The 26,753-nt window shown below is 41.5% G+C and overlaps 1 protein-coding gene across 1 annotated transcript in view; it reads right to left on the bottom strand.

The window, feature by feature from the left end:
- CEP85 (centrosomal protein 85) overlaps nt 1-26,753 on the bottom strand; it is a 2,011,196-nt gene that overhangs the window by 885,126 nt on the left and 1,099,317 nt on the right. The window contains exon 10 of the mRNA XM_044083921.1: nt 10,769-10,886. Coding sequence (XP_043939856.1) covers nt 10,769-10,886 — 118 coding nt within the window. The remainder of the gene's footprint in view (nt 1-10,768; nt 10,887-26,753) is intronic.

Below are 26,753 nucleotides of genomic sequence, written 5' to 3'. Positions count from 1 at the left end.
AGCCATAACCCTCCTGTGTTTGCTTGTACTTCAGAAAAGTAGATGCCAAACAAGAGTGGACCCAGGACTGAGCCCTGTGGGACACCACTTGTGACAGGCTTTGAGTCTGACATGGCTCCAGCAACTCTGACCCTGTGGGTTCTGTCACTTAGCCAGTTTGCAACCCATCTTGTGATGTATGGGTTTACATTCAAGCTGATGAGTTTTTCGAGGATACCTGAGTGGGGTATTGTGACGAAGGCCTTTGCCAGGTCGAGATAGGCTGTATGGACTGCCTTTCCCTCATCAATGGCCTTGGTGACTGTCTCAAAAAGTCCACCAAGTTTCAGAGGCAGGATCTGCCTTTGACAAAGCCAAACTGGGTTGGATCCAAAGTCTGCAAGTTCCCTATGTCTTTATTTATGAGTTCCATTATGATCCTCTCCATGGCTTTGCAGATAAGGCTTGTCAAGCTAATGGGCGGTAATTTCCAGGGTCTGTGGAGGCACCGCCTTATGAAGTGGGACCACAGTCGCGCCACTCCTTGGGTACGTATCCTGAGGTGAGGCTAAGATTAAACAGCTGTCCTAACTGTGGGTTTAATTCCTCGTTGAGTTCGTGAAGCACACAGCCGGGGACACCATCCGGTCCCATGGATGCTGTGTTTTTTGCCTTAGTGAGGGCAGTTCTCACCTGGGCGTTTGAGATGTTTGGGGGGCTACAATCCTCTGGAATAGATATCTCTCCTTTTGGGGGGGGGACAAGTTTGCACTGAACCTGTCAGCCAGTATGTTGGCAATGTGTGTAGGTTCAGTAATTTTCACATCATTTTGAACTAATTCTGAGCATATCTGGGAGTTTCCTCCTAGGTTTCTAACATAGCTAAAGAAGGCCTTATGATTGTCTTTAGAGTCCTTGGCGATTTTTCTCTCAAAATTTGCCTTGGATGATTTTATGAGAGCTCTTAGTTTTTACCTATAATGATCAAAGGTGTCTTACCTTTCAAGGATTTTGCTCTATCTTGTAGTAGCTTCCTCCTTTTGTTGTAGAGCTTGTTTATGGCTGGGGTCCACCAGACTGGACGCTTGCCTTTGGTACAGAGAGTCTTAGTTTTGTTTGGGATTGCCTGATCCATGCAGTCCTGTAGGTGCTGGTAGAAGGCATTTGTAAGTGATTCAGCGGTTTGAGTAATGTTTACCACTGGCTCAGGGGCCTTAAAGGAGACCACACTAGTTTTTAGAAGTGTGAAATCGGCTTTTGAGAAGTTTTTCACTGTGGTCTTTTTGTTTCAGGTGGGGCGGGATGAGGACCTCCAGCGAGATTAGTTTATGATCTGATCTCACCAGTGAGGGGTATACTTCGGTGTTGAACATTTTGATCCCATGTTCGTGATGATGAGATCAAGTATGTTTTCTCCTCTTGTGGGGATGGTGACTAGTTGTTCCATGGCATTTGAGTTTATGAACTCCAGGAATCTTTGGGTTAGAGTGTTCGGGCTTGAGTAGTGTTCCCAGTCTATATTAGGGTAGTTGAAGTCACCTAGTATGATGGTGTTTGGAGATGCATTTATCCCTCCAATGTTTTCAGGAAGGCCATGTGAGGTTCCTGAGTTTGAGAGGGTGGCCTGTAACATGCTACAAATTGCAGAGCAGTCTTGCCTATGGTTAATTGCACCTGGATGGTCTCCGATGCATCGTGCGTTGCCACCAACCTTGAGGTGTGGGTGTCCTTTATGAATATGGACACCCCCCCTCCTTTCTTGGTGTTGTCCGGATTTTGGGGCCGGAACGCATGATATGAGGTGAAACCTGTTAGTGCTGGGGTGCTCTCAGGAGCCTTGAACCAGGTTTCTGTCACAGCACAGACATCGATGTTCTCCATATTGAGAAGGGCCTCGAGTGCGTGCATCTTGAGATTGAGACTTCTGGCATTGAGCAGCATATATTTTTTATAGGTTTACCAGTTGTATCTTTATTTCGATTTTTTGCAAGAATGTCAAGTTTTAACAATTTTTATTAACTTTGTACAATGTGTTCTTTTGGAGGAAATGATGTAATTACATTGACCAATGGTTAGGTGGGGTGGTATATATATATATATATATATATATATATATATATATATATATATATATATATATGTATGTTTGTCATGATCATGTGATTTTATTCTGAACAAGTCTGAAACTTGACAAAAAGCACTTAAATAAGCTTGGATTTTTGCTGGTGGTCTGTTCTGTACACTTCTTTCATCTATTTGCTATTTTGAGTGGTTTTACCTTATTTCTTGGTTTGTGGAGTACTCAGACAAGGTTAGAAAAGCCTAACTAGAGAAGGGATATCAAAGAATTAGCAATGTGTTAGAAGAGTTAAGCAAGATTTTTAAAAGGCCAAAAGAAGGAAGAGAAAAGAAATACTGGAGATAAATTCTCACAAAAAAGATAATAGTATGTGGTTAATCCTTGTAGCTAGAGAGTAAAAAATCAGCATCACATCAAAGGGGCAGCAAATGAGATCCTATGTATACCAGGAAAGTGGGGCATTGTGGGTAAAGGGAGGAGTTCGACAGCTGGATCCCTGAGTCTAATAAAAGTGGACAACTCAAATCAGAGACCCACTACTTGAAGAATGAATGAAAATGACAGCATCAGATCAAATATTTTATGTAGAAGGCTTTTCCCCAAAGAGGACTTATCTGTAGAGCAAAGGACCAGCACAAGATGACTGCTGAGCCTCAAAAGCCTGCATAGCAGTGCTTTATTCAATAGCAGGAAAGCTCTGAAGGGCTTGGTGCCCCAAAGCTTTGGAAGCTAGTTGGCTGTTATATCTTATCCAGGATATAACCCATGTAGCAAAGGCTACTGCAGTAGTGCTCTGCTCTACAAGATAATCATCACCACTAAGGAAAATGAAGTTAGTAAAAGCAGCAGGCGTAGATGAAATCATGGTATACATGGTCAAGATGCTGGGTGAGTTACAGGAGAATTGTTTCCTGAAAGTACTCACAGTAATACGGAGAGAAAGGAGCATCCTACATGACCAGAGAATAAGGATACTAGTGCCATTGTACAAGGACAAAGAGGACCATCCACAAATGCGTGCAGAACAAAGGTATCAAACTCTGTCACGCTGTATGAATGTTCTGGAGAGGGTAACAGATAAATGAATATGCAGAGCAGTAGAATGCAAGATGGCAGACAAGCAGATCATAACCAGATCAAGATGCAGCACAAATGACCAAGTGGTTGCAGTAAGTCAGATAACTGAGAAAAAGCTAGAGATGAGTGTATCCAACTGGGCATTCCTAGACTTGAAGGGATATAACAAGGTCCCACAAAAGTTGATTTGGGTAATTCTGCAATGGTCCCAGAAACACAGGCAGAATTATTACAGGCTATGTAGAAGGACCAAATCGCACAACTATAAACAGGGTTCGAACTCAAAGAGGGGCTCCCAGTGGGAGTGGGTGTGCATCAGGTTCAGCTCCGAGCCCACTGCTGCTCATACTTGTGATGGACTACATCAGCAAACAGGTCAGAGGGGACAGAGCAACAAAGTTGCTGTATACAGAAGATATGGCATTACAGGCAGTGTATGAACAAGAGCTTCAGCAGAGGATACGAGACTGGAATGCAAAACAAAGACACACAGGATAAAACAAAGCACAGAAGACAGTTGCAATGGCAACAAATGGGTGAAATCTGAGCAGCTATGAACTGAAACAGAAGGGGAAAATAGTAGTACAAATTAACAGCTTTAAGAATTTGGTAGGGGTGGTTCAGTAGAAGGGAAGTTCAAATGAGGAAGGCTAAGCCTAAATTTAGAGGGATTGCAGCCACCATGTGTCAGGGGTAACAGATGACAATGTCAAAGAAGCTGAAATGTAAGGTGTACAAAACAGTGGTGCAACCAGTACTACTGTAATGCACAAATCTGGATAGTGAAAGCACAGCAGATGAGGAAGCTAGAGGTGACAGAAATAAAGTATCTTGAAATGGGCAGCAGGATGCATACTGTTGGACAGACAATGAGGTCATAAGAGCATAAGCCAAAGTAGCTCCCAGCTGCAGACAAGGTCATACAGAACAGGTTATGGTGGTTCAAGTATAGGAAAGCAGAAGACAGTCTAGTGAAAATAATTAGTGACAAACAGACGGCGGCAAGATGAATAGAGGATATCTAGCGGAGAAATGGAATGAACTGCGTGAGAAAAGACCTGATGCAGTCAGACATGTCTGTCAAAGAAGGCAGGAGAGTGGAACTGAATCAAGAGAGATAGCAACAGTTGGAATGCCATCCTGACCCCATGTAGAAAATGGGAAAAAGGGGATGATGACTGTCTGGACATGGCTTACAGTGTTGGGAATAACAAAAGGCAAAAGCTGAGGACAGCTACCTGGAAACAGTTGGTTTTGACATGGGTTGTTCTCACTTTGCCCCAACAAAGGGAACAAATACCTGACCCGTTTTTCTAAAGGACTTATTTTATTGAAGATAGTATCTGAACTGCCTATATTGCTTTCCTCCTGATTCTAAAGATCTGGATAAAACACTGGGGGACTGATGGTGCGATTCAAAGGAAACAAACAATTTTGGGCATGAATGAGGGATTTCTTAATGAGACCTAATCACGAAGGACGGTTGACGTAATGGTTAAGGTCTTTACCTCGCAGATATAAACTGGCTAGTCACCAACTAGAAAATTGTTTTCACTTGCTAATATAAGATTTCCTAGTAGCACATTTTCCTTCCTCCTTTAGTACCTGTTGCATGTCCTAAGGAAAGGGTTGCTTCAAAGGAATCAGAATGGAATCATCCAGGCAGTTAGTTGAAGACATTCTAGACAGAGGTGTCTCAAACTACCCCTTGCCTTGTGTAAGTCCACTTTGTGAGGAAGGTGTTGCAACTGCCCTTGGTCAATTCCAGAAGAAGGGAGAAGCAATGTTGTCTGGGACAAAAAGGGGCGACCACAATGATCTCTGGAGAGGAGTTCTGAATCTTCAGAATTACCTTGAATATCAATGGAAAGGAATGAAAGGCAAAAAGAAACACTCCTGACCACAGGAAAGAAAAGGCATTGTTTTCCAGGCTTGTTTGCTTGGAGTCATGGAGGAGAATTTAAGTTGGCGGTTTTGAAAGATGGCAAAACAGATCTACTTCAGGTGATCTCTACAACCAGATAAACTCCTGGAAGTCCCCCCCACATTTAATTTCCGTTCTTGAGGCTTTGCTTTGTCCTGGTCTGCTCAACATGACAGAATGACCTAAAGCCATATTTTATACCAGTGAGCGGCTGGCCCTGCCACAGCATGCAGTCTGTGGTCTCTGTTCTCCTATTTTTGAGGATACTGAGCACCACAGTAGATGCCCCAAGAGGCTGGTCTATTTGACTCTTCTCCCTGTAGGGCACCGTCTAGAGTCTGTGCTACTGCCCACACCTCCATTCTTAGGAGAGTTTGAGATGGAAACACTCGGCATGTTTTTTTTTAGAGGTGGGAGGAATGCCACAGAAACACAGATAGAACGTGCAAAGACCAAACAGGCATTGATAAGAGGGTAAGGGCTGAACCTTGCACCTTGTGCATGAGAATTGAAGACCTTATCCATTATGCCATCTGTCCCTTTAAAAAATATAAAATAAAGTAGCTCCAATTGCAGAAAAGGTCAAAGAGAGCAGGTTATAGTGGCTCAGGCACATTTGCAGGAAAGCAGAAGACAACCTGGTAAAGATTATTTGGGACTGACAGAAAGATGGCAGTGGAAACGAGTGCGTCCAGCAAAGAGGTAGACAGATTGTGTGAGAGAAGAGTTGAAACAGTCAACATGACTGTCAAAGAGGGTAAGATAATGGCATTCAATAGAGAGAGATGGCAACAAGTGACAACACCCCAACCACAAGCAGAAAATGGGAAAGTGGGCGTTGATGACAATGTCCTGGTCCTTCTCATGTTGTCTCTATATTTTGCTTTTACAGAATGTAAGCTGACTGAAGGATTAAAAAGTGCTGAACAGCTACCTCCCAAACCATCACAGTGAGCCTGAATAGACGGTACAACCTGGCGCCCTTGCTTATCATCACTGTGGTGTTCTCTGAAATCACCTAAAGTGGCTCTGATGACCACAGAAGATGAACAGATTTTAAGGCATGGATTGCATCTCTGACACTGAAGTGCTTTGGTTTGTCTGAGGAGTTTCATAGGGCCATGTACCTTTACCCCAGGAGCTCCCCCCAACCAAAGCAAAAGTAGATTAGTCTGTAGTTAGAGATTGGCTTGGAGGTAAAGGAGAAACTGGAACACACAGTTTTGTAGTCTCCACCAGTGCAGTTTCTTTCTGCCAAAGCCAAACCCAATATTGGAATCTGAAATTTCAGGAATGCAAATGATGGGTCCATGTGTTTTTTTTAAGAAACCACTGAATCTCATGTGCAACTTGATGAGAGGAATCATGAGAATCACAGAGGCCATGAACCCCAGGATTTTGAGATACTTGTTGGCTGAGGGCTGAGACAGATTTAAGAAGCTCATGGAAGTTTCTAGACAACAACCCACCTCTCCAGTGTTACAAAAGCTTTCTTTTCTGAAATGTGCCAATAAGATATCCCAGAAAGGCAATCAGTATGATGGGGGTTAAGGAGGATTTCTGAATACTTATCTGGAAACCCATATTGACCACTAGAGAAGAAACCCATTGTAATAACTGTTGACATCTGGGAAAAAGACACTGCAAAGATGAGTAAAGTTGTCTACACAAAGAAATATGTGAACGCCATTCAGTCTGCAATGAGCCAAGACTGGAGTTAGACACTTTAAATACCAATAAAGCTTTCAACAACTCAAAGGGTACTGCAGAGAACATGACTGAGACTACAGAAAATCAGAGAACTATCCTGGAGCCTTTGACTATGGGAATGAGATGATACGAGTCTTTTAGAGTCAATGTTACCAAAAAAAGTTTATTGGGGAATATGTAACAGACTTTGAAGTTTGGAGCGCTCACATTTCGATTCAGAAGGAAAGATTTACAACTGGTTTCAAAGAAGACTCTAAGACCAGAAACATTCTGGAATAGAAGCCTTAGACCCTTTGACATAATGGAACCATTCTATGACTAGTAGGGAGAGTAAGTGACGAAAACTCTGACGAAAGAAATCTGATTTGGAAGGTGAATGCGTGTATTTGTATCCAAGAGCCAAATGTATCCCTCCTGAACCACTAAAATGGCCAATAAAAACACCCAAGAGTTTGAAACAATATATTCTTAAAGGGGAATGTAAGCAGCCAATTTCAGGGACAGATTAGACATAGTGAAGTATTAAGACTGTCCCTTTTTGGGAAAAGATCCTTGTTTCTTGTTGTTTCCCTTCTGCCATCTCTCTTTGACTCCTTGTTTGGCTTGAGAAGGTAGGGATCTGTTGGTTCTGTTTCTTAAAAGGAAAAGATGATTTGGGAGATTTGTAAAAGGGGACCTGAAAAAATCTTGGCAACTCCCTACATTAATTTTCCTCTCTCATGAAATTGTTTGAAGACCTGGGTAGCAGATGGAATAATCAAACCTTCCTTTTTAAATCTGAATTTAACATTTCAGACTACCTCATTAAAAAAATTTTGATTACATATCTAGGCAAATCTCAACACAGTAGCAGTAGCAATACTCTACAGATAATATCTGCACAATCACATACACGCCAAGGCATATTTTGATACTTGAAATCTTAGAAACAATGGGATTCAGAAAGACACAATCTTCAAGAAGTGTAGTAGACTGTTCTTTTTTGTGCAGACAATCTGAGAGAACTAACTTCTACATATGAGCCTGCTAGTTAAGAATTCTACTTGTCAAAGTGGAAGAAAATATTTTCTTAACAAATCTAAGTTTCCTTCCTTGTCCAAGACTGGAAAACACAGTCTCTCTATTCCCAGCTGGCAAAGATGTGGATATTGTGGGAAAACAAATATTAGTTTGAGAAACTTTGTGAACCCATGTGGTACACTTCACTGTAATGAACTGTTCTTCTTCTTTCAGGTTTTCCTGGTTAGGGGTAACTACAGCGGAACTCCGGTTCACTAATGATTGACAGTAGATTTTTACGGTGCCGACGTGCCAGCCCGATGCCCAACCTTCAACGAAGGCACGCCTATTCACGCATGTCTTTCCGATGCCACTCGACCGCGGGGAGGACATGCAGACTCCACACAGAAGGCGCTCCAGCCGAGAATCAAACGGGATCTCTTGCTGTGAGGCAACAATGCTACCGCTGCACCACAGCGGCTGGAATGAGTAAGTTGTCAAAAGGTGTTTACAAGCAATACACTTACACTCTCATGCACAGTCTCCAAACACAGTAATGCATATTAGCACATTAAATTCCTGTCGGAAACCCCCTTACTCAAAATCCAGTCACACTGTGCACACAAGCACTAACAAAACCTCATACAAGTCACTGTCCGAATAAAACACTTATGAAACAAAACTTTTCAATACATGATGCAAAGTTTACATAAACTGTACATTTTCTCATAAAAATACCCCCCTCAAAATAGCTTGGAGCAGGAAACTTCAGATATTGAAAAGCATAACATCTTTCATAAAGCACTAAACAGATCTTCACTCTGACAGCTGATTTCCCGCCTAAGGGCTGAAAATCAGCAGAGTGAAGGTGTGGGAGGGAGCCAGAGCTTCCATACAACCTAAAGGCTACTGCAGCAGTTGGAATGGTAAACATACTTATGTGACTCTGTACACCTTGTAAGCTTGTCAGGCTTCTCAGTGTAGGAGTCTGAAGAAGTAGAAACTGCAATCAAAGCATCTTCCAAAGTCATTAACACCAGAGGAACAGCCAAGGGGTTTGGGCACAGTCCAAAGTCAAGAGGTCATAATATCACTTTTGTGCTTCTGAATCTTCCCTTCCCTACCATTTAAAGAATTATGTTACTGTACCTGTTGTACAAGAACAAAATCTCTTCACTTGGAGAACTATAGGGCAGATTTTCTTCTGATTCAGTTTCATAAGGGAAGGGTGATGAGAAACAAACAATTTCTTCCTCAGTGTCAGAGTCCCTCTTCTTTGGATGAGGAAACCTATTTCTTCTTCTTAACTTGAGACATCACAGGGGTTAAAGACTGGAAAGACTGCAGAACACTGAAGAGGTCCTGTGCAAAAATACACAAATCTCACCAGGAGTTCTTCAAACTGGAAGGTGTTATAAGGAGAAAAAATGCTGGGTCCTTCTCCTGGAACTCTGAATTCTGAATGAATTTGAGGAATCCGACATCCAGAAGTGATCAGGCTATCTCTTTCCCTTACTAAATCCAGATGAACACCATACTCTCCTTCAGTCAAAATGGAGTGCTGTTCTCCCATCTCGGCTTTGGGCGCATGAAGTTGGGTCTGACTTGACATGCAAATGTCCTGAGTCAAAGCAGTTTTCCAAGGAGTTTCACTACAGGGACCAGGTAGACTGGGCAGAAGGCTCAGAAACCACCACAGTGGAATTGCCTGTCCCAGACCATTGAAAACAGGTGGATGTCAGTCTCTTCAGGAGAAACATTTGTCTTCTTGCTTGACTGAAGGGTGACATCAAAGGAAAAATAATAAGTAGCCATGGATGTGCAAGCAAAGACCTTCAAATATCAGTTTTCAGAAGGCAAAAAAACAGGCCATATGGGTGTCCTTGTATGGTATCTGCCTCGTATGATTACATTTCTCCTTTGTGATAGACATACAACACTGCTGAAATATACTTTTCACAAAAAAAAAGTAATGAAAGTCCACAACTACTTATCTGCCCACAAATCTTAAGTTTCAAGCTTATTACCAGCACTGAAGATGTTGACAAGACTAGATGTCTAAGTGATTCAAGGACAAGGCAGTTCCAAATTTTGGAGCTTGTATTTCATATTTACACTAACTCGTTTTTTTTGCTTAGGCAGATGTACACTGTGCAAGGAAGGTGCCCAAAATACTGGCAAGTATACTGGCTAGGTGTCAGCTATTTTTAGCAGGATACATCTCATGACAAGTAGAAAAGCTAATATAAGCACAGAGTGTGGAATAATGGGGGTGAAAATCATGTAAACACCTGATACTAGACAAAATCACCTACAAGCTAACTGGGGAGATGGAAGATACCAGTCTGGCCAAATGAAAAAAAAGGTGACAGAGTAGGCTATCATCCCAGCAGCAGAGGACCTTCCTTGGTTAGAAATGTAGTTTCCTCTACCACCAGGACTTGAAGGCTTGAATAAAATGAATAAAACCTCACTTATCGGTGACAAGGATATGTTTTTAATCTTTCTTATCTATGTTTGGTAAACAAGGTCAAAATCACTTGGGAAAGCACAGAGGAATTTATCTTGCAATAGGAGACAGAATATATCCTCTGCAAACTCAGAAGACGAACTTACAAGTTATTCTACTGGAGAGTACACCCAATATGATTTTTCATTTTTGGTTCATTCCTAATGAATTATAGGTGCCTCTACCTTGCTATCAACTTTCCTCAACAGGTTTGCTCATTCCCTTCACATAAACATGAAGTATGCAGTGTACTGCCACATACCTGGTATCCACCAGGTAGTAGCCAAACAGCAGTTATAACCAAATCCTTTCAATGAAAAAATAAATGCCATTATAACTTAAGGTTTCGCACTACCGCTGCCTTTCCAGTGCTTGGGACTTCTATTCAGAAAACAAAACAAAGATGTTCTGTCAATATGTTACACCTTTAAGAAAGACAGCTGCGTAAATGGGCTTAAAGACACAGAAACTGAATGAGAAAACTACTAACTTTTTTTGTACGGTCACACTCTTCTTTAAGAGAACACTTTTCACTTCTGAGTTTTTCCATTTCTGCTGCAGTATCTGTAGCTCCATCTGTAAAAGTGCGGTTAATTTTCTCCTGTAGACTAAACAAAGACAAAAGCACTTATCAGTGATGAACGTATGCTTGAAATGTTAGGGTTGTACTACATGCAATCATACCAAAATGAAGCCTTTATAGAACAAAAAAAATTGACAGCATTTGTAATAAGTGAAACAATCCTGGCACAGTCATTAAGAAAAGATCCACATCATGTTAATTTAAGGGCTAGAAACACTGTAAAGAGAGCTCAAACCATAGTATCTGGACTGTTTTACCCTGCATTTTCTATTTGGTCAGTAACAGAAACAAATTCTGGTACAGAACAACATGGTTATTTCTTCTGCTTGATCCTTAGCTCCATTACAGAAGTGCTGCAAAGTACAGTTTTGTACCTACCATAAATGTAGATGTCCGATAGACATGCAACTGCAGTCATAACATGTGGGTTGTCCTGCCTCAGGCAGCCCTCAGTCGGCCGGATTCCAAAGTCTGGGTCCAACGTCGGCTGATGTCGCATTTCTCTCCGACGTCAGAGTGGCTGGAGTACATAAGCATCAGCCGACGCCATTTTCTTCAGTGTTTCTTGCCCCAGATGCCAGGTGCCCTCCAAGGAAGGCTGTAATCAAATTGGAAGACAAAAACAGGATTCCAGACAAATAAATGAGCAATAAAACAAATACACCATAACAGATATCCCCAGCTAAGAGTAACAGGGATAGAAGTGGACCCTAGGCATAGAGGGGTATGGAGGGAGGGAAAATCCGACTGCAGTTGCATGTCTATCGGACATCTACATTTATGGTAGGTACAAAACTGTACTATGTCCTTCAAGAATGCAACTGCAGTCATAACATGTGGGTAGAATACCATAGCTTAGCAGGGGGAGGAGGAATGCTCTAGGAAAAAGATGGTGTGGCAATCAAACCCTGCAGGACTGCCAAAGCAAAGCCTGCTCTGGATCTGGAGTATAGAGCGAGATTGTAGTGTTTGGAGAATGTATGCACGGAGCTCCATGTAGCAGCTTCTAGAATGTCCTTGGTAGGCACCCCTCTTAAGAATGCTGTAGAGGTGGCTGTAGCTCTGGTGGAATGTGGTCTGACATTGGCTGGAACAGTTTTTCCATGAAAGGAATAACAGAATCTGATGCAATGTCCAATCCATTTAGAAATAGTCTGTTTTGAAATTGCTTTTCCTTGGACTGCAGGGGCGTAAGCTACAAAAAGTTGTTCAGACTTCCTACTGGCCTTGGTTCTGTCCAGGTAGTATCAAAGTTGTCTGTGAATGTCCAAGGTATGCAACAGTCTTTCCCCCTTATTCTCAGGATTGGGGAAGAAAGCAGGCAGATGAATGGCTTGATTTAAAGAAACCCTAGATACCACCCTTTGGCATAAAAGTAGGGTTGGTCCTTAATGAAACCCTGTCTCTGTGAAAAATAATGAAGGGTGGTATTGCCATTATGGCCTGTAGCTCCGAAACCCTTCTTGCTGAGGTAATTGCCAACAGGAAAGCTGTCTTCCATGAGAGAAATTGCAAGTCCACTGAAGCTGCTGGCTCAAATGGAGGTAAGGTCAGTTTTTCTAAGACAAAATTGAGGTCCCAGGCTGGCACTGGGGCCTTTCTTGGTGGCTTAATGTTCTTGATTCCCCTGAGGAATTGCCTTAGTAAGGGGTGAGAAAAAACAGGAGGATCAGTGTTGTATCTTGCTGAAATAGCAGATGCATGTATCTTTATGGAAGAATATGAGAGGCCGTTCTTTAGCATATCTGCCAAATATTCCAAGATGAGTGGGATGTTCAACAATGATGCATCATGTCCCTTGCTGGTATTCCAATTGCTGAATCTTTTCCACTTTGCTAAGTAAACCTTTCTGGTGGATGGTCTTCGAGCTTCTGTTAGTATCCGCTGAACTTCCTTGGAGAGAGATAAGCTGGGGTTATTTATGGGATCTCCCAGGCTATTAGCTGCAGTGTCTGAAGATTTGGATGCAGTGTTTCGAAATTGTGTTGAGTCAAAAGTTGAGGCCACTGAGGAAGGGCCCACCTCCTGGTGTGACATATGCTCCATAGTAGTGGGTACCAGTGTTGTCTTGGCCAGTCCGGAGCTATTATGATTCCCTTGGGTTTCTCTGCTTTGATCTTTAGTAATACTGAGGTCATCAGTGGCAGAGGTGGGAATGCATAGATTGCTAGGGAGCTCCAGTTGAATGAGAGGGCATCTATTTTCCAAGCTTTTGGATGGTATGTCCTTGTGCAGAATTTTGGTAGAAGATGGTTGAGGTGAGAGGCAAATAGGTCCACTTCTGGCTTGCCCCATGTCGAAGTGAGTTGTCTGAAGGCCTTGGGATGTAACCTCCACTCGTGTGGATCTGTGAAATTCCTGCTTAGGCTGTCCGCCAACACATTGTCTTTTCCTGGAACAAAGTGGGATTGTAACTGGATGTTTAGGCTCAGTGATTTCTCCCATAGCTGCATTGTCAGTCTGCAAAGGGGGTAAAAGTGGGTTCCCCCTTGCTTGTTTATTTTCCACATCACAGTGGTGTTGTCTGTCCGTATCAGTAAATGGCCTTGCTGGAGTTGGTGTTGAAAGGCCTCGATGGCATGCATCACTGCCAGCATTTCCTTTTGGTTTATATGCAGATGTGTTTCCTTTGGAGACCATTGTTCCTTGTATACACCTGCCTTCCATGTGCGCCCCCCATCCAAGGTCTGAGGCGTCTGTAGTCATGGTCTGTGTTATCCGTGATTTTTTGAATGACATACCTGTGTTTGCCTGGCTCACCGAGGCCCACCATAGGAATTCCTTTTGTAGGCATGGAATGAGAGGTATGATTGTCTCCAAGTTGTTGCTGTGTTGAGACCAAATGCTTTTTAGGTACCATTGAAGCTTTCTCATGTGTAGTCTTGCTAATGGAACCAGGAGAATGCAAGATGCCATGTAACCCAGGGCCTGTAGTAATCTCCTTGCAGTCATCTGGGCGAGTATTGCTAAACCTCTGAAATAATGAGTTAACTTCTCTTGCTTGTCTTCTGTCAGGTAAGCCATCTGAGAGGCTGTGTCTAGTTTGGCTCCTAAGACGATTATTTGCTGGGATGGCTGCAGTCTTGACTTTTGGAAGTTGACTGTGTATCCCAGAGCTTGAAGTAATCGTATGACATAATCCAGTTTTTTTGTCAACATCAATTTGTCGTCCGCTTGTATGAGGCAGTCGTCCAGGTACGGGTAAATTTGTATACCCTGGAGCCTGCAATGAGCAATTACTGAAGCCAGGCATTTTGTAAATACTCTGGGCGCAGTAGATAAGCCAAATGGCAATGCTGAGAATTGATAATGCTCTGGCCCTGCAAGAAATCTGAGGTATCTTCTGCAACTGTGTCTGATAGGGACATGCAGGTATGCCTCCTTGAGGTCCAGAGTAATCAGCCACGACCCCTTGCCCAGCATGGGAAGGAGTTGCTGTAGAGTCCAGCATTTTGAACTTTGGTACTATGAGAAAGGTGTTTAATGCGGACAAGTCCAGTATTGGTCTCCATTGAGATTCTTTTCTTGGAACCAGGAACAGTCTTGAGTAAAAGCCCTGGTCTTGTTCTTGTTTTGGAACTCTTTCTATTGCTTTCATCCGAGTCAGCAGAGTGATTTGCTTGGTAGCCTCTGCCCTCTGATTTTGTGGAAGGTTTGGCATGCTTTGTTTTCTTGGTAAGGTATGAAAATGAAACCTGTACCCTCGGTCTATAATGTCCAAAATCCATTTGTCCTTTGTCAGTCTGTGCCAGTTTTCTGCAAACTGGGATAATTTCCTGCCCAAGGGAGCTTCTAGTTGTTCCCTGGTAGGCGGTGCTAGAGGAAAGTCATTTTTTGTAAATCTTCTAACAGATAATCCTGATATTGTAACATATGAAAAAGGCAATTTAAAGCTCTCATAGATAAGGTAGTGGATGTGTAAACCTTTTTGCCCCATCTCTCTAATGACCTAGCTTCCCTGTTGGAGGGCAAAGGATTTTTTGAGGTGGAGGCTGAAACTCCTTTAGGCCCCTGTGAAATAGTTTCCAAATCAGCAGTATGGGCCCTGAATAAATGGGAATGAGTTTCTGGGACCCTATAATACCTGTCTGGCATGGCTGGAGCAGGAGGAAGAGAATCAGGGGGTAGCACTAGAGTCAGAATACAAATCATCCAGAACATCAAGTACAGGAGGAATAGCTAAGGGCCTGTGCTGAGGCTTCTTAAGGAAAGTCCTAAGGCGTTTCCTGGAATCAGAATATTCCTGACCTTGCCACTTGAAATGTTCCCTCATGGTGTGCAGAACTTCCCCAAAAGAAATATCCTCAGGAGGGGAGGCCGAGGGGATGGAGTCTTCTGCATCCGAGTCCTCATAGGTCTGAAAGAGCTCTTCCTGGCTATCAGAGTGGACCGAGCCCTCAGAATCTTCATCTGAAGGAGTAGGGTCAGAGGGTTCTATCCGGGGCCTTTTATCAGGAGGAGGCTGGGATCCTCTCTCGGGATGGGCCTGTGAACCTCTAATCATGGAAATTAAATCAGCAGCCATGGACATAATTTGTGTCTCTGGAGTAGGCTGAGGTAAGGATTTAGAAGTAATATGCTTTGTTCTGCTGGCTGCCTTAGCCCTAGTGTAGGCCTTAATAGACATGGCCATGGGGGGCCTGGCAGCTCCATGTGCAGGAGTGACCTTGTCTACAGCAATGGTCTCGGGCATTTCCTCGGTTTCAGTATCTGGAGGAAAATCTATAACTGGCGTCGGAGTAATGTCTGGAATCGGAGTCGTAGGTAATGCGGTGTCTTCGGTTCGAAGCGGTGGAGAGACCGTCTCAGAGGGAACCGGAGCACTCGCTGTAGGTTTTGGCATGGAGTCGGTGGTAGACGCGGGCCGAGGATGTCGGTCCCGGTCTTTTCGCTTTTTGGGAGTTTGCGATGTCGGAAGATCCGACGGCATGGTGTAAGCAAAATTATCGCCGAAAAAATCTTCAGCGAACTCCGCCCGGCACCTGAGAGTGCGCATGTTGAAGCGAGCACAGGCTACACAGGCCGAGACGTCATGGTCTGGGTACAGGCAAGGGAGACAGTAAGAGTGGAAATCCTTATGAGGTATTTGTTTACCACAAGAAAGACAATTGTTAACCTTTTTCAGTAATTTCTGACATCGGCTGAGGCAAGAAAAGGTCCCCAACGGGGTATTTAGCTTTTTTGATGACTTCGGTATCGTAGAATACAGGAGCTGACCGACCGGCACTTGCGAACTGCTTCTGCTTTGGGCACCGTGCGGCAAGAAAGACTGAAGAAAATGGCGTCGGCTGATGCTTATGTACTCCAGCCGCTCTGACGTCGGAGAGAAATGCGACATCAGCCGACGTCGGACCCAGACTTTGGAATCCGGCCGACCGAGGGCTGCCTGAGGCAGGACAACCCACATGTTATGACTGCAGTTGCATTCTTGAAGGACATCATCATGGGTAATATCTCCTGGCGGTGTGGATAATATATTGCAAGAGATGATTAGCATTCAAATACAGAATTAGCTACAAGGGGAGTTGGCCAATTTTAGATCCAAGGGATAAAGTCAAGCAATTACAAAAACCTCTTTAGAAGCAAAAACTAAGAAAGACAAAGTACAGTTGTGAGAGGGTTCACCTTAATAGTAGATCTTTGGGAGAGACCAAGACTCATGCAGCAGAAAATAAATGATTTTTCCTTGCCTTCTATCAGTTTATCACTTGTCAACTAACACATTTTGGATAGACTGATTCAAATTAGGATTGCATTTATTTTTTTTACCTTTTTTATAGTCTTCAAATTCAGAATTAATAGGTATACCAAAGCCAGACAGTTTACAAACTATGAATTCAAAAGGAGAAACTCCATGAAAACAAAAATAAACCAATAAAAACTAAACAGTTCACGGTGTTTGAGCAACAAATAGCAAATTACTTCAACAGTACATATGAAACAGAAATTGTCTTCTTAAAAAACTCACTGTAATCCAAGACAATCTTAAAGTCCAATGTAGTAGCCACAAAAAGACACCAGCTATTGTTACATTCATTTGCAAACAGAATATGTTATAAATCCACCAACAATGAAAGGAAATCCACCAACGAATGATACAAAGTCCATTAAAACAGAACTTTGTTATTTTATTCTTTGGTGGTGGTGGTAATAAAGTAAAACATGAGAGACAGTTTAGCGCTTTCATCCTAACAAAACATTTGGACTTCTTCAGAACCGGCTATCTTTTAGATCTCATCCATTTTTATAAACTATTGTTACATTTCCATGCAAACAAAATGTTTTAAATCCACCAATGATGAAAGGAAATCCACCAATGAATGAATGGTTAATAAGACTTAATCATTTCATGGTCTGCTTCTTAAAGGTATGTTAAACAATGTGCATAAACTGCATAAATGAATACAAAAGTAAAAATACAATATATATGAATATATATAAACAACCAAATAATAGATTCCAAAGCACTTCTTTGTCACTGTTTAATAAAAACTCCTAAAAGCACTTAATGTACTTCAACAAAACTTATAAATAAATAAAACTCCTGGTGTTACCAGGTGGTCTCGCACCAAAGAACTAACCACGCCCAACCCTGCTTAGCTTTCCCTTTCAGAATGGTGTGGTTACAAATACACTGTTTGAAAACACATTCTTAAATTAAATGTTCATGTTAAAAATCCAAAACTTCTGAAACAATCTTATGAATCTAAAAAAAAAATTTAAACTTTTTTATAAAAATTTCATTATTGGAAAAATTAAATAAAAACTTAATGAATAAATGTTTACATGTGTTAGAACCACATTCAATAAGGCTCTTAACACTCCAAACAATTCTCAACTCCAATGCTTTTATTTTTTAACACAGGCGTAACAGAAGTGCGTTCATTTAATCCTGGAAAAATGGTGGCGTTACATATTAACTGCCACTCAAATTCTTTCCTTTCCAGATCCAATTCCCACACACCATTCCTATTTTGCTTGTCAGGTTTATCCAAAAATCCCAAACTTAAAACCTCTGTACCTGTCACAATTTAATGTGTGCCTATAAAGTGCATTGTTTTAATTGCGTTTAAGTGCCTGTAAGTTCTCTTTGTAAAGGCTCTTTCTATTTTTCCAGTATAGTAACTATCACATTGGGTACATATTCTAATGTACACTACTCCCTGATGTGCTACAATTCCCATCCCTAAATCTCAAAATCATTTCCAGTGATGTTAAATGTAACTGATTCTGTTCTAAAATATAAGGGCAGATATTACACATCCCACACTTTTTGAAATTTTAAAATCTGAACTTTTGGTTGGAGCACCTGGTGAAATTTGGTTCCGATTATTTTAACAAAGGCACCAGAAAAGTACAGTTGTGTACAGTTACCATAAATGTAGATGTTCGAGTGTATTCACTGTTGCAGTCATTACATTTGGGGTAATCTGCTGGCAGGTTGCTCAGTCGGCCTGAATTCCAAAGTCTTGGGTCCTGTGTCGGTTGCTGTCTTGTCTTCCATGACGTCAGGTCATCAGGGGTATAAAACATGCAGCCGATGCCATTTTCTTTAGTTTTTCTTGCCCCCAATGTCAGGTGCCCCCAAAAAGGTAGCAATAGTATATATATATATATTTACATAAAAACATGCATCAATATAAACTTTACCTTCATCTACAAGCAAATACACCACATAGGTTGTAGATGACAGAGAAGGAAAGATAAACTGTAGAATGACAGGGGGATAGCGGGAGGATAACCTGGACTGCAACAGTGAATACACTTGAACATCTACATTTATGGTAAGTGTACACAACTGTACTATGTTCTTCATGTTTCACTGTTGCAGTCATTACATTTGGGTAGAATCACAAAGCTATAGATGGGAGGCTGGAGCTAAACAGCATTAGGTGAGGCTATAAGGCCCTGCAGAACTGCAGTGGCAAAGCCTGTCCTGGACTTAGAGTAGAGAGGCTAATGGTAATGCTTTGTAAAGGTGTGAACAGAACTCAAGTAGCAACCTCTAGAACGTCCTTGGTTGGTACTCCTCTGAGAAAGGCAGCTGAAGTAGCTGCAGCTCTGGTGGAGTGAGACCTAATGCCCTTGGGCACAGGTATGCCATGGTGTAAGTAGCAGAAACATATGCAATTGCTTATCCACTTTGAAATTGTCTGCTTTGAAATCGCCTTTCCTTCTGATCCTGCAGCATATTACACTAGTAATTGCTCAGTTTTTCTTAGAGTTTTAGTCCTGTTCAAGTAGAATCTTAGCTGTCTGTGTACGTCCAAGGAATGCATAATTCTCTCCCCTTTGTTCTGCGGATTTGGATAAAAAGTTGGCAGATGAATTGTTTGGTTGAGAGCCACACTGGAAATTACCTTGGGCATAAAAGTAGGATTTGTCCTCAGAGACACCCTGTCTGGGTAAAATATGATAAAAGGCTCCACAGCCATGAGTGCCTGTAGCTCTGAAACTCTTCTTGCTGAAGTAATTGCTAGTAGCAGTGCTGTCTTCCATGATAAGAACTTTATATCAGCGGTAGCGGCTGGTTCAAATGGAGGCAGGATGAGCTTTTCCAACACATAATTGAGGTCCCATGCAGGTAGTGGTGATCTTCTAGGAGGCCTTACATTTTTGGCTCCTCTAAGATACTGCTTTAGTAAAGGATGGGAAAAGACTGGTGGCTCTGTATTGTGATGAGCTGAAATGGCAGAGGCATGGATTTTGATTGATGAGAAAGATAGGCCCTTGTCAAGCATCTCAGTTAAGTATTGTAATATCTGAGGAATATGTGGTTCTGCTGTATCAGTTCCTTGTGCTTGATTCCAAACACAGAATCTCTTCCATTTGTCAGCATAAGATTTTCTAGTACTAGGCCTTCTGGCTTCCAAAATGACATCCATCACAGCTTTACTGAGAGGTGTCGTTTGTATGATTACAGGATTAGCCATGCTGCCAGGTTCAGTGTCTGTAGCTAATTGTGCAGGATCTGATTGTTTTGCTGGGACAGTAGTTGTTGGTTTTGAGGCAAGGTCCAAGCTGGGTACTGAGACAAGTTCCTTAGGATTGGGTACCAGAATTGGCGGGGCCAGTCTGGGGCAATTAATATCATCTCTGGCTTCTCTTGTCTGACTTTCAAGAGGGCCTTGGGTAGAAGAGGCAGAGGAGGAAAGGCATAAACGGATAGGTTTTTCCAACTGAAGGATAGGGCATCCACTTTCCATGCTTGTCTGTGATAAGTCCTTGTGCAGAATCTTTTCAGTTGATAATTTTGAGGATAGGCAAATAGATCTGTGTCTGGGCTCTACATTTCCCTGTTATCACACTGAAGACTTGTGGATATAGTTTCCACTCATGAGGATCCATAAGGTTTCTGCTTAAATCATCTGCCAGAGTGTTTTGTTTTCCTGGCAGCAATTGAGCGTGAAGATGTATTTGGTAGGTCAAAGCTTTGCGCCACAGTGCCATGGCTAATCTGCAAAGGGGGTATGAGTGTGTGCCCCCTTGCTTGTGTATATACCACATGACTGTGGTGTTGTCTGTCTTTATCAATAGTTGAAAGTCACCGACAAACACAAACTAGCAAAATAAAAATACGGTCACAGCAGCAGTAAACACCAACAGTTTATTAAAACAAAGCGCTTTTCATTTGCTTTTTGTAGAAATGTGGAGGTGGCCAATTTATTTGTTATCAATGGCGTACAGTTTAAACTTAAAAATAGGTTCAACTGTAATTCCAAATTTGTGGTCTATTTGGCCAAATGTACATGTTGTTCTGCATTTTACATAGGCAAGACGGAGCGAAGACTCCATGATAGAATGTATGAACATCTGTATGCAATAGGTCACAATAAGACTGATAGCGCCTTGGCTAAACACATCCAATTAAATGTTGGCCATAAATTTAAATCTATGGCCATCGATCAAGTGTTACAAGACACCAGAGGTGGTACTACACCTCTAAAACTTGAAGAGCTTGAACTCATTTGGCAAATTAAACTTAATGCATACAATCTACCAGGTCTCAATGAGACTTGTTCTATCAGTAGCATTTTAAAATTGAGGAGTCTGCAAAGATAAAGGTTAACAACAGTTAAATATATTTTATATACATTTTTTATATTATTTAAGTTTGACTCAATGGTTAAACAAGTAACTGTTTAAATACAAGTTAATTTCTATACGTATTATTTAGGTATTGGTTATTGTATTTGCATCAATTGGTTACTTATTTGTAATACATTAATGTATTTTTATTTTATATTTTGGAACAGTTTGGAGCACTATTTTATAATAATATTTTTTATAGTCTTGATTGTGTATACCACTTTAAATGCATCATGTGAAGTAGTAACAATTGATTTGATTGTCCCGAGTTTCTTGGATTGAATGTTTAAAAGGATGATTTATTCTTAACTGTTTTACTTCTGAAGAAGTTTGCATATTCAGCAAACAAAAAGCGCTTTAAGTTTTAATAAGCTGTTGGCGTTTACTCTACTGTTGCTGTCACCATATTTTTGAATTTATCAATAGTTGTCCTGGATGAAGTAAGTCCTTGAAGGCTGATAGGGCATTCTGAACAGCTAGCATCTCTTTCTGGTTGATATGTAGATGCATTTGATTTGGTGCCCATATGCCCTGAATGCATCTTCCTGCCATGTGGGCCCCCCAGGCATAATCTGATGCGTCTGTTAAGGTTTAGCTGGCAGGGGGTAGAGTGAAGGGCTGTCCCATGTTTTGGTCACAGGCCTTTGCCCACCATAGAAACTCCTGTTGCAGGCAGGGGAATGAGAGGAATCATTGTTTCCAGACTGTGTGAATGTCGACCCCATAAACGTTTTAGGTACCATTGAAGTTTCCTCATACGCAGGTCTTGCATATGGAATTAGAAGGATGCAGGATGCCATGAAGCCCAGAGCCTGCAGAATTTGTCTTGCAGAAGACTGGGATTTTGTTGCCATGAGTTTAAAGTAAGTAGTCAGTTGTCTTTGTTTGTCTGGCGTGAGGTAAGCCATTTGGGAAGCTGTATTCAAGCTTGCACCCAGGAATGTTATCTTTTGCGAGGGTACCAGTTGTGATTTCTTTTCGTTTGTGTACCCTAGGCATGTTAGAAGCCAGGTGTCGTAGAAGAGTGTCTTTGTTCTCTGCCTGAATGAGACAGTCGTCCAAGTAAGGATATATTTGTATACTTGTCTGCAAAATGCAATTACTGGTGCCAGGCACTTTGTAAAGACCCTGGGCACAGTAGATAAGCCAAAGGGCAGTGCAGAGAATTGGTAATGCATTAAGCTTGAATCTGAGGTATCTTCTGCACGACTGTCTTATTGGGACATGCAGGTATGCCACTTTTAGGTCTAAAGTCACCAGCCAAGCATTCTTGCACAGCATGGGCAGAAGCTGTTGCAAAGTGAGCATTTTGAATTTTGGAATGTCCAGATGTGTTCAAAATCGATAAATCCAGTATTGGATGCCAGGCCTTGTCCTTTCTGGGTACCAAGAACAGTCTTGAGTAAACACCTTGTCCTTTTGCCTGTTGTGGTACTGTCTGAATGGCCCCCATATGCATGAGGGACATAACCTGTTTCTGTGCCTATGCCCATAGATTATTTGGCAGATCTGGCCAACCATTTGTCATTGGCAGAGTGTGGAAATGGAATCTGCATCCCTGTGATATGATGTTTAGTACCCACTTGTCCTGGGTTATTAACTGCCAATTTTGAGCAAAAAGTGCTAATTTTCCCCCTATGGGTGCTGCCAAAAGATAAGTGCTTGGTGTAGGCAGAGGGAAGTCATTGGGATTGCTTTCTGTAGGTTTGTGCTTTATCTCCTCCAGATTTGGAGGTGGATGCACCCCATTGCTTTGACCTGTATGAGTCTTGAGCCTGGTACCTGGAACCCTTAGGGCATCTGGAGTTGCCCCTTTGAGCTTTGTGTGACACAGGAAAGGACCAATTTTTTGTAGGCCAATGTCTACTGAATCTTGGTGGCTGCACTTGTAAGAAATCTTTAACAATTTGCATAGACTTAGCTTTGTCTTCCATTTTCTTTAAAACCTCTTCTGCCTTAATACCAAACAGAGAATCATGCTGTAAAGGTGCACCTAGCAATTTAGCTTTAACATGATCAGGCAAATTTTGCTCCTTCAACCAGGCATGCCTCCTAATCACAGATCCAGTAACTGCGGCCCTGCAGGAGGCCTCTAAAGAATCAAAACTGCATTGCAAAGTATGCTTTCCAACTTGTTCAGCTGCATGCAACAGTTCGTGAAATTCTTTATTTTCTGCACATTCTGAAATCAATATTTTCCATAACATGTTGTTGGTACTTAAGCATATGAAATTGATAGTTTAAGGCCCTGAATGCCAAGGTTGCAGATGTATAAACCTTTTTTCTCCATCTGTCAAGTGCCCTAGAATCCCTGTCAGAGGGGGTAGGGTGTTTTGCTGTTGAGGCCTTAACCCCCCCCTTTGGACCCTGCGAAATAGTTTCAGGATCAGCAGCAGGGTTTCTTAATAAAAATGTATGTGAGTCGGGGACTCTGTAATATCTGTCAGGCTTAATGGGAGCCAGAGGTAAGGAGTCAGGGGTCAAGCTTGACTCCGAAAACACATCATCCACAATGTCTAAAATAGGGGGAATGGCTGAAGGCTTGTGCTGAGGGAGAAGGAAATCCCTGAGCCTCTTTTTTGATTCTGAGAAGTCTTGACTCTCCCAGTGAAAATGCTCCCTCAACGTATGCAAGATTTCTCCAAATGAATAATCCTCAGGAGGAGATGCAGATGGAATAGACTCCTCAGCATGAGAGTCCTCATAGGGAGGTATAGATAATTCCTGATCAGAAGAGGAATCAGAAGAAAAAGAAACCTGATCTGAAGATTCATAATCAGTGTCTTGCCTAGGCCTCTTATCTGGAGGGGGGATGGGTACCCCTGATCAAGGTAATAAGGTCTTCAGCCATTTTGATAATCTGTTTTTTAGGTATAGAGGCCTGTGCACGTAGCTCATGTGTCAGTTTTTTAGGTTTAGAAGTTGCTTTTGTCTTTGGTCTTGCAGCTGTCGTCGGTTTGATATACAAATGTTGAGGTCTGGACCCATCTGAGGGAAACACATTCGTCGGTCCAATACCTTGAGTATCTTGCGGCATGCCGGACTCCACATGGGTGTCGGTAGAGGCCTGCAACTCGAAGGTAGCAGGGGCTGCGAAGGCGCCTTACTGAGTACCAGTGACACGGCAACTGGCAACTGGCTTAGGAGAAGCTTCATCATCTGTTTTGGATCGACTGCCTTTCTCTGTCCTTTTCTTTGCATTTTTTATGTACTCCAGTAGTCGGATTGCTATCCGATGACATTTCTGGGTAGTTAAATCTGTTTCCAAAATACTTTGATGCAAAAATATACCGACGCTTAATAGTGCGTTGGTTAAATCTAGCACAAAACAGACAGCCAGGCACATTGTGATCAGGGCTAGGCAAGGAATACAGTATCAATGGAAATCCTTATGAGGTATTTGCTTCCCACAAGTAATACAATTATTAACTTTTTCTGACATCGGTAAAAAGCAAGAAAAAAGTTTCCCCAACGGGGTACTTAGCTTTAGTGAAGACTTCGGTTCTGAAACTCAAACTCGAATATTTCAGTAGTCGGCCAATCGGCACTTGTGAAATGCTTCTGCTTCGGGCACCGCGCAGCAAGAAAGACTAAAGAAAATGGTGTCGGCTGCATGTTTTATACCCCTGACGACCTGACGTCATGGAAGAGAAGACAGCAACTGACGCAGGACCCACGACTTTGGAATTCAGGCCAACTGAGGGCAACCTGCCAGCAGATTACCCCAAATGTAATGACTGCAACAGTGAAACACGAAGAACATGTGTGGGATGTGTAATATCTGACCTTATATTTTAGAATAGAACCAGTTATATTTAACATCACTGGACATGATTTTGAGATTTAGGGATGAAAACTGCAACACATCAGGGATAGTCTACATTGGAATATGTACCCAATGTGATAGTTACTACATTGTAAAAACAGAAAGAGCCTTTATAAACCAAACATATGAGCACTTAAATACAATTAACACCAAAAATCAAAACAATGCACTTTACAGGCACACATTAAATTGTGACAAGTACAGATCTTAAGTTTGGGATTTTGGATAAAGTTGACAAGCAAAACAGGAATGGTGTGTGAGAACTGGATCTGGAAAGGAAAGAATTGGAGTGGCAGTTAAGATGTAACGCCACTATTTTTTCAGGATTAAATGAACATACTTCTATTGTGCCTGTGTTAAAAATAAAAGCACTGGATTTATGAAAATTATTTTGAGTGTTATATGAAGTGCCTTAGTGAATTATGGTTCTAAAGCTTGTAAAAATTTATCCATGAAGTCTTTTGTTTTTAATTTCTCCAATATGATGAAATTTTTATTAAAAAAATAGTTTTATTTCTTTAGATTCATAAAACCACACCATTCTGAAAGGACTGACTTTGGAAACTAAGCAGGGTCAGGGCTTGGTTAGTTCTTGGATGGGGAACCACCTGGTAACACCAGAAGTTTTATTTACTTATTTGTAAGTTTTGTTGTACATTGTTTGAAGTGATTTTATGAGATTTTATTACACAGTGACAAAGAAGTGCTTTGTAAAATATTATTTGGTCACACATAATATATATATATATATATATAGTTATATATATATATATATATATATATATATATATATATATTTTATGAACATCATTTAATGGACCTTTAAGAAACAACAGACCATGAAATGACTATGTCTTATTAACCACATGGTATAAAAATGGGCAAGAACTAAAAAAAATAGCAGGTTCTGAAGAAGTCCAAATGTTTTGTTAGGACAAAAGAGGTAAACCTGCTCTCATGCTTTGCTTTATTTTATTCTTTGATTGTGTTAATAATAAAGTTCTGTTTTAATGGATTTTGGTTCATTCATTAGTGGAATTCCTTTCATCATTGGTGGATTTAAAACATTCTGTTTGCAAGGGAATGTAACAATAGCTGGTATCTTTTTGCGGCTACTACACTGGACTTGATTTAAGATTCAGTCTTGGATTACAGTGAGTTTAGTCAGAAGACAATTTTTGCTTCATATGTACTGTTGTCATTTATTTGCTGCTCAAACACCGTGAACTGTTTTTAGTTTTTATTAGCACATAAACTATGCAAGACAGAATGGAACAATATTTACATACTCAGATCTCGGACAGCATGCAGCTGATACTGGCATAGTAGACAAAAAGAGAGCACTCTTCTAAACACGAATGACTGGCTTACAGTTACAGCTTTGTTTCTAATATCATGAAAATATAAATGACATAAGCACTGGGGTTTTATTTTACAGTTCAACTATTTTTATTTGCTCAGTGATATGAGACATTGACGCTTACTGCAGAGAGTTGGAGCCATCAACAGATTTTTTAAACATTACCTACATTCCTCTTACATTTGCAAATGTCTCTCTTCAGGAGACAGAGCAGGAACAGCTATCATTCACGACAGCGTATATATAAGAATATGTCTGTTCTATGCTGCCTTGAGAACTTCCAATAAGAAATTTTCCTACTTTCAGTCTAACACAGCAAGTGTGAGGTACCTACACAACAAGGCAAGCAAGCATGGGAAGAGTCAACACAGATACAAAGCCTGGATATTTACACTGCTGTAATCTTATGTCTCATTTTCTGGAAGAGCTAATGTGGTAGCTAGTATTTCATACAACTACACTATGCCTTTAAGGACAGCTCTGGCAGATGTACAAAAACTGCATGCATTTCTGAGAAGTTCAGTTGTCTTGGCACAGGTGGACACGAGTCATGAAATTCTGACAAAAGGACCTAAAAATACAGTACAAGAGTGAATACTGAGCACCACTCTACTTTT

This window comes from Protopterus annectens, chromosome 1.part1 (genome assembly GCF_019279795.1).
Source record: "Protopterus annectens isolate FY-2018-M chromosome 1.part1, PAN1.0, whole genome shotgun sequence".
Lineage (NCBI taxonomy): Eukaryota > Metazoa > Chordata > Ceratodontiformes > Protopteridae > Protopterus > Protopterus annectens.
Note: the sequence above shows the minus strand (reverse complement) of the source record. Positions and strands in the feature narration are given on the sequence as shown.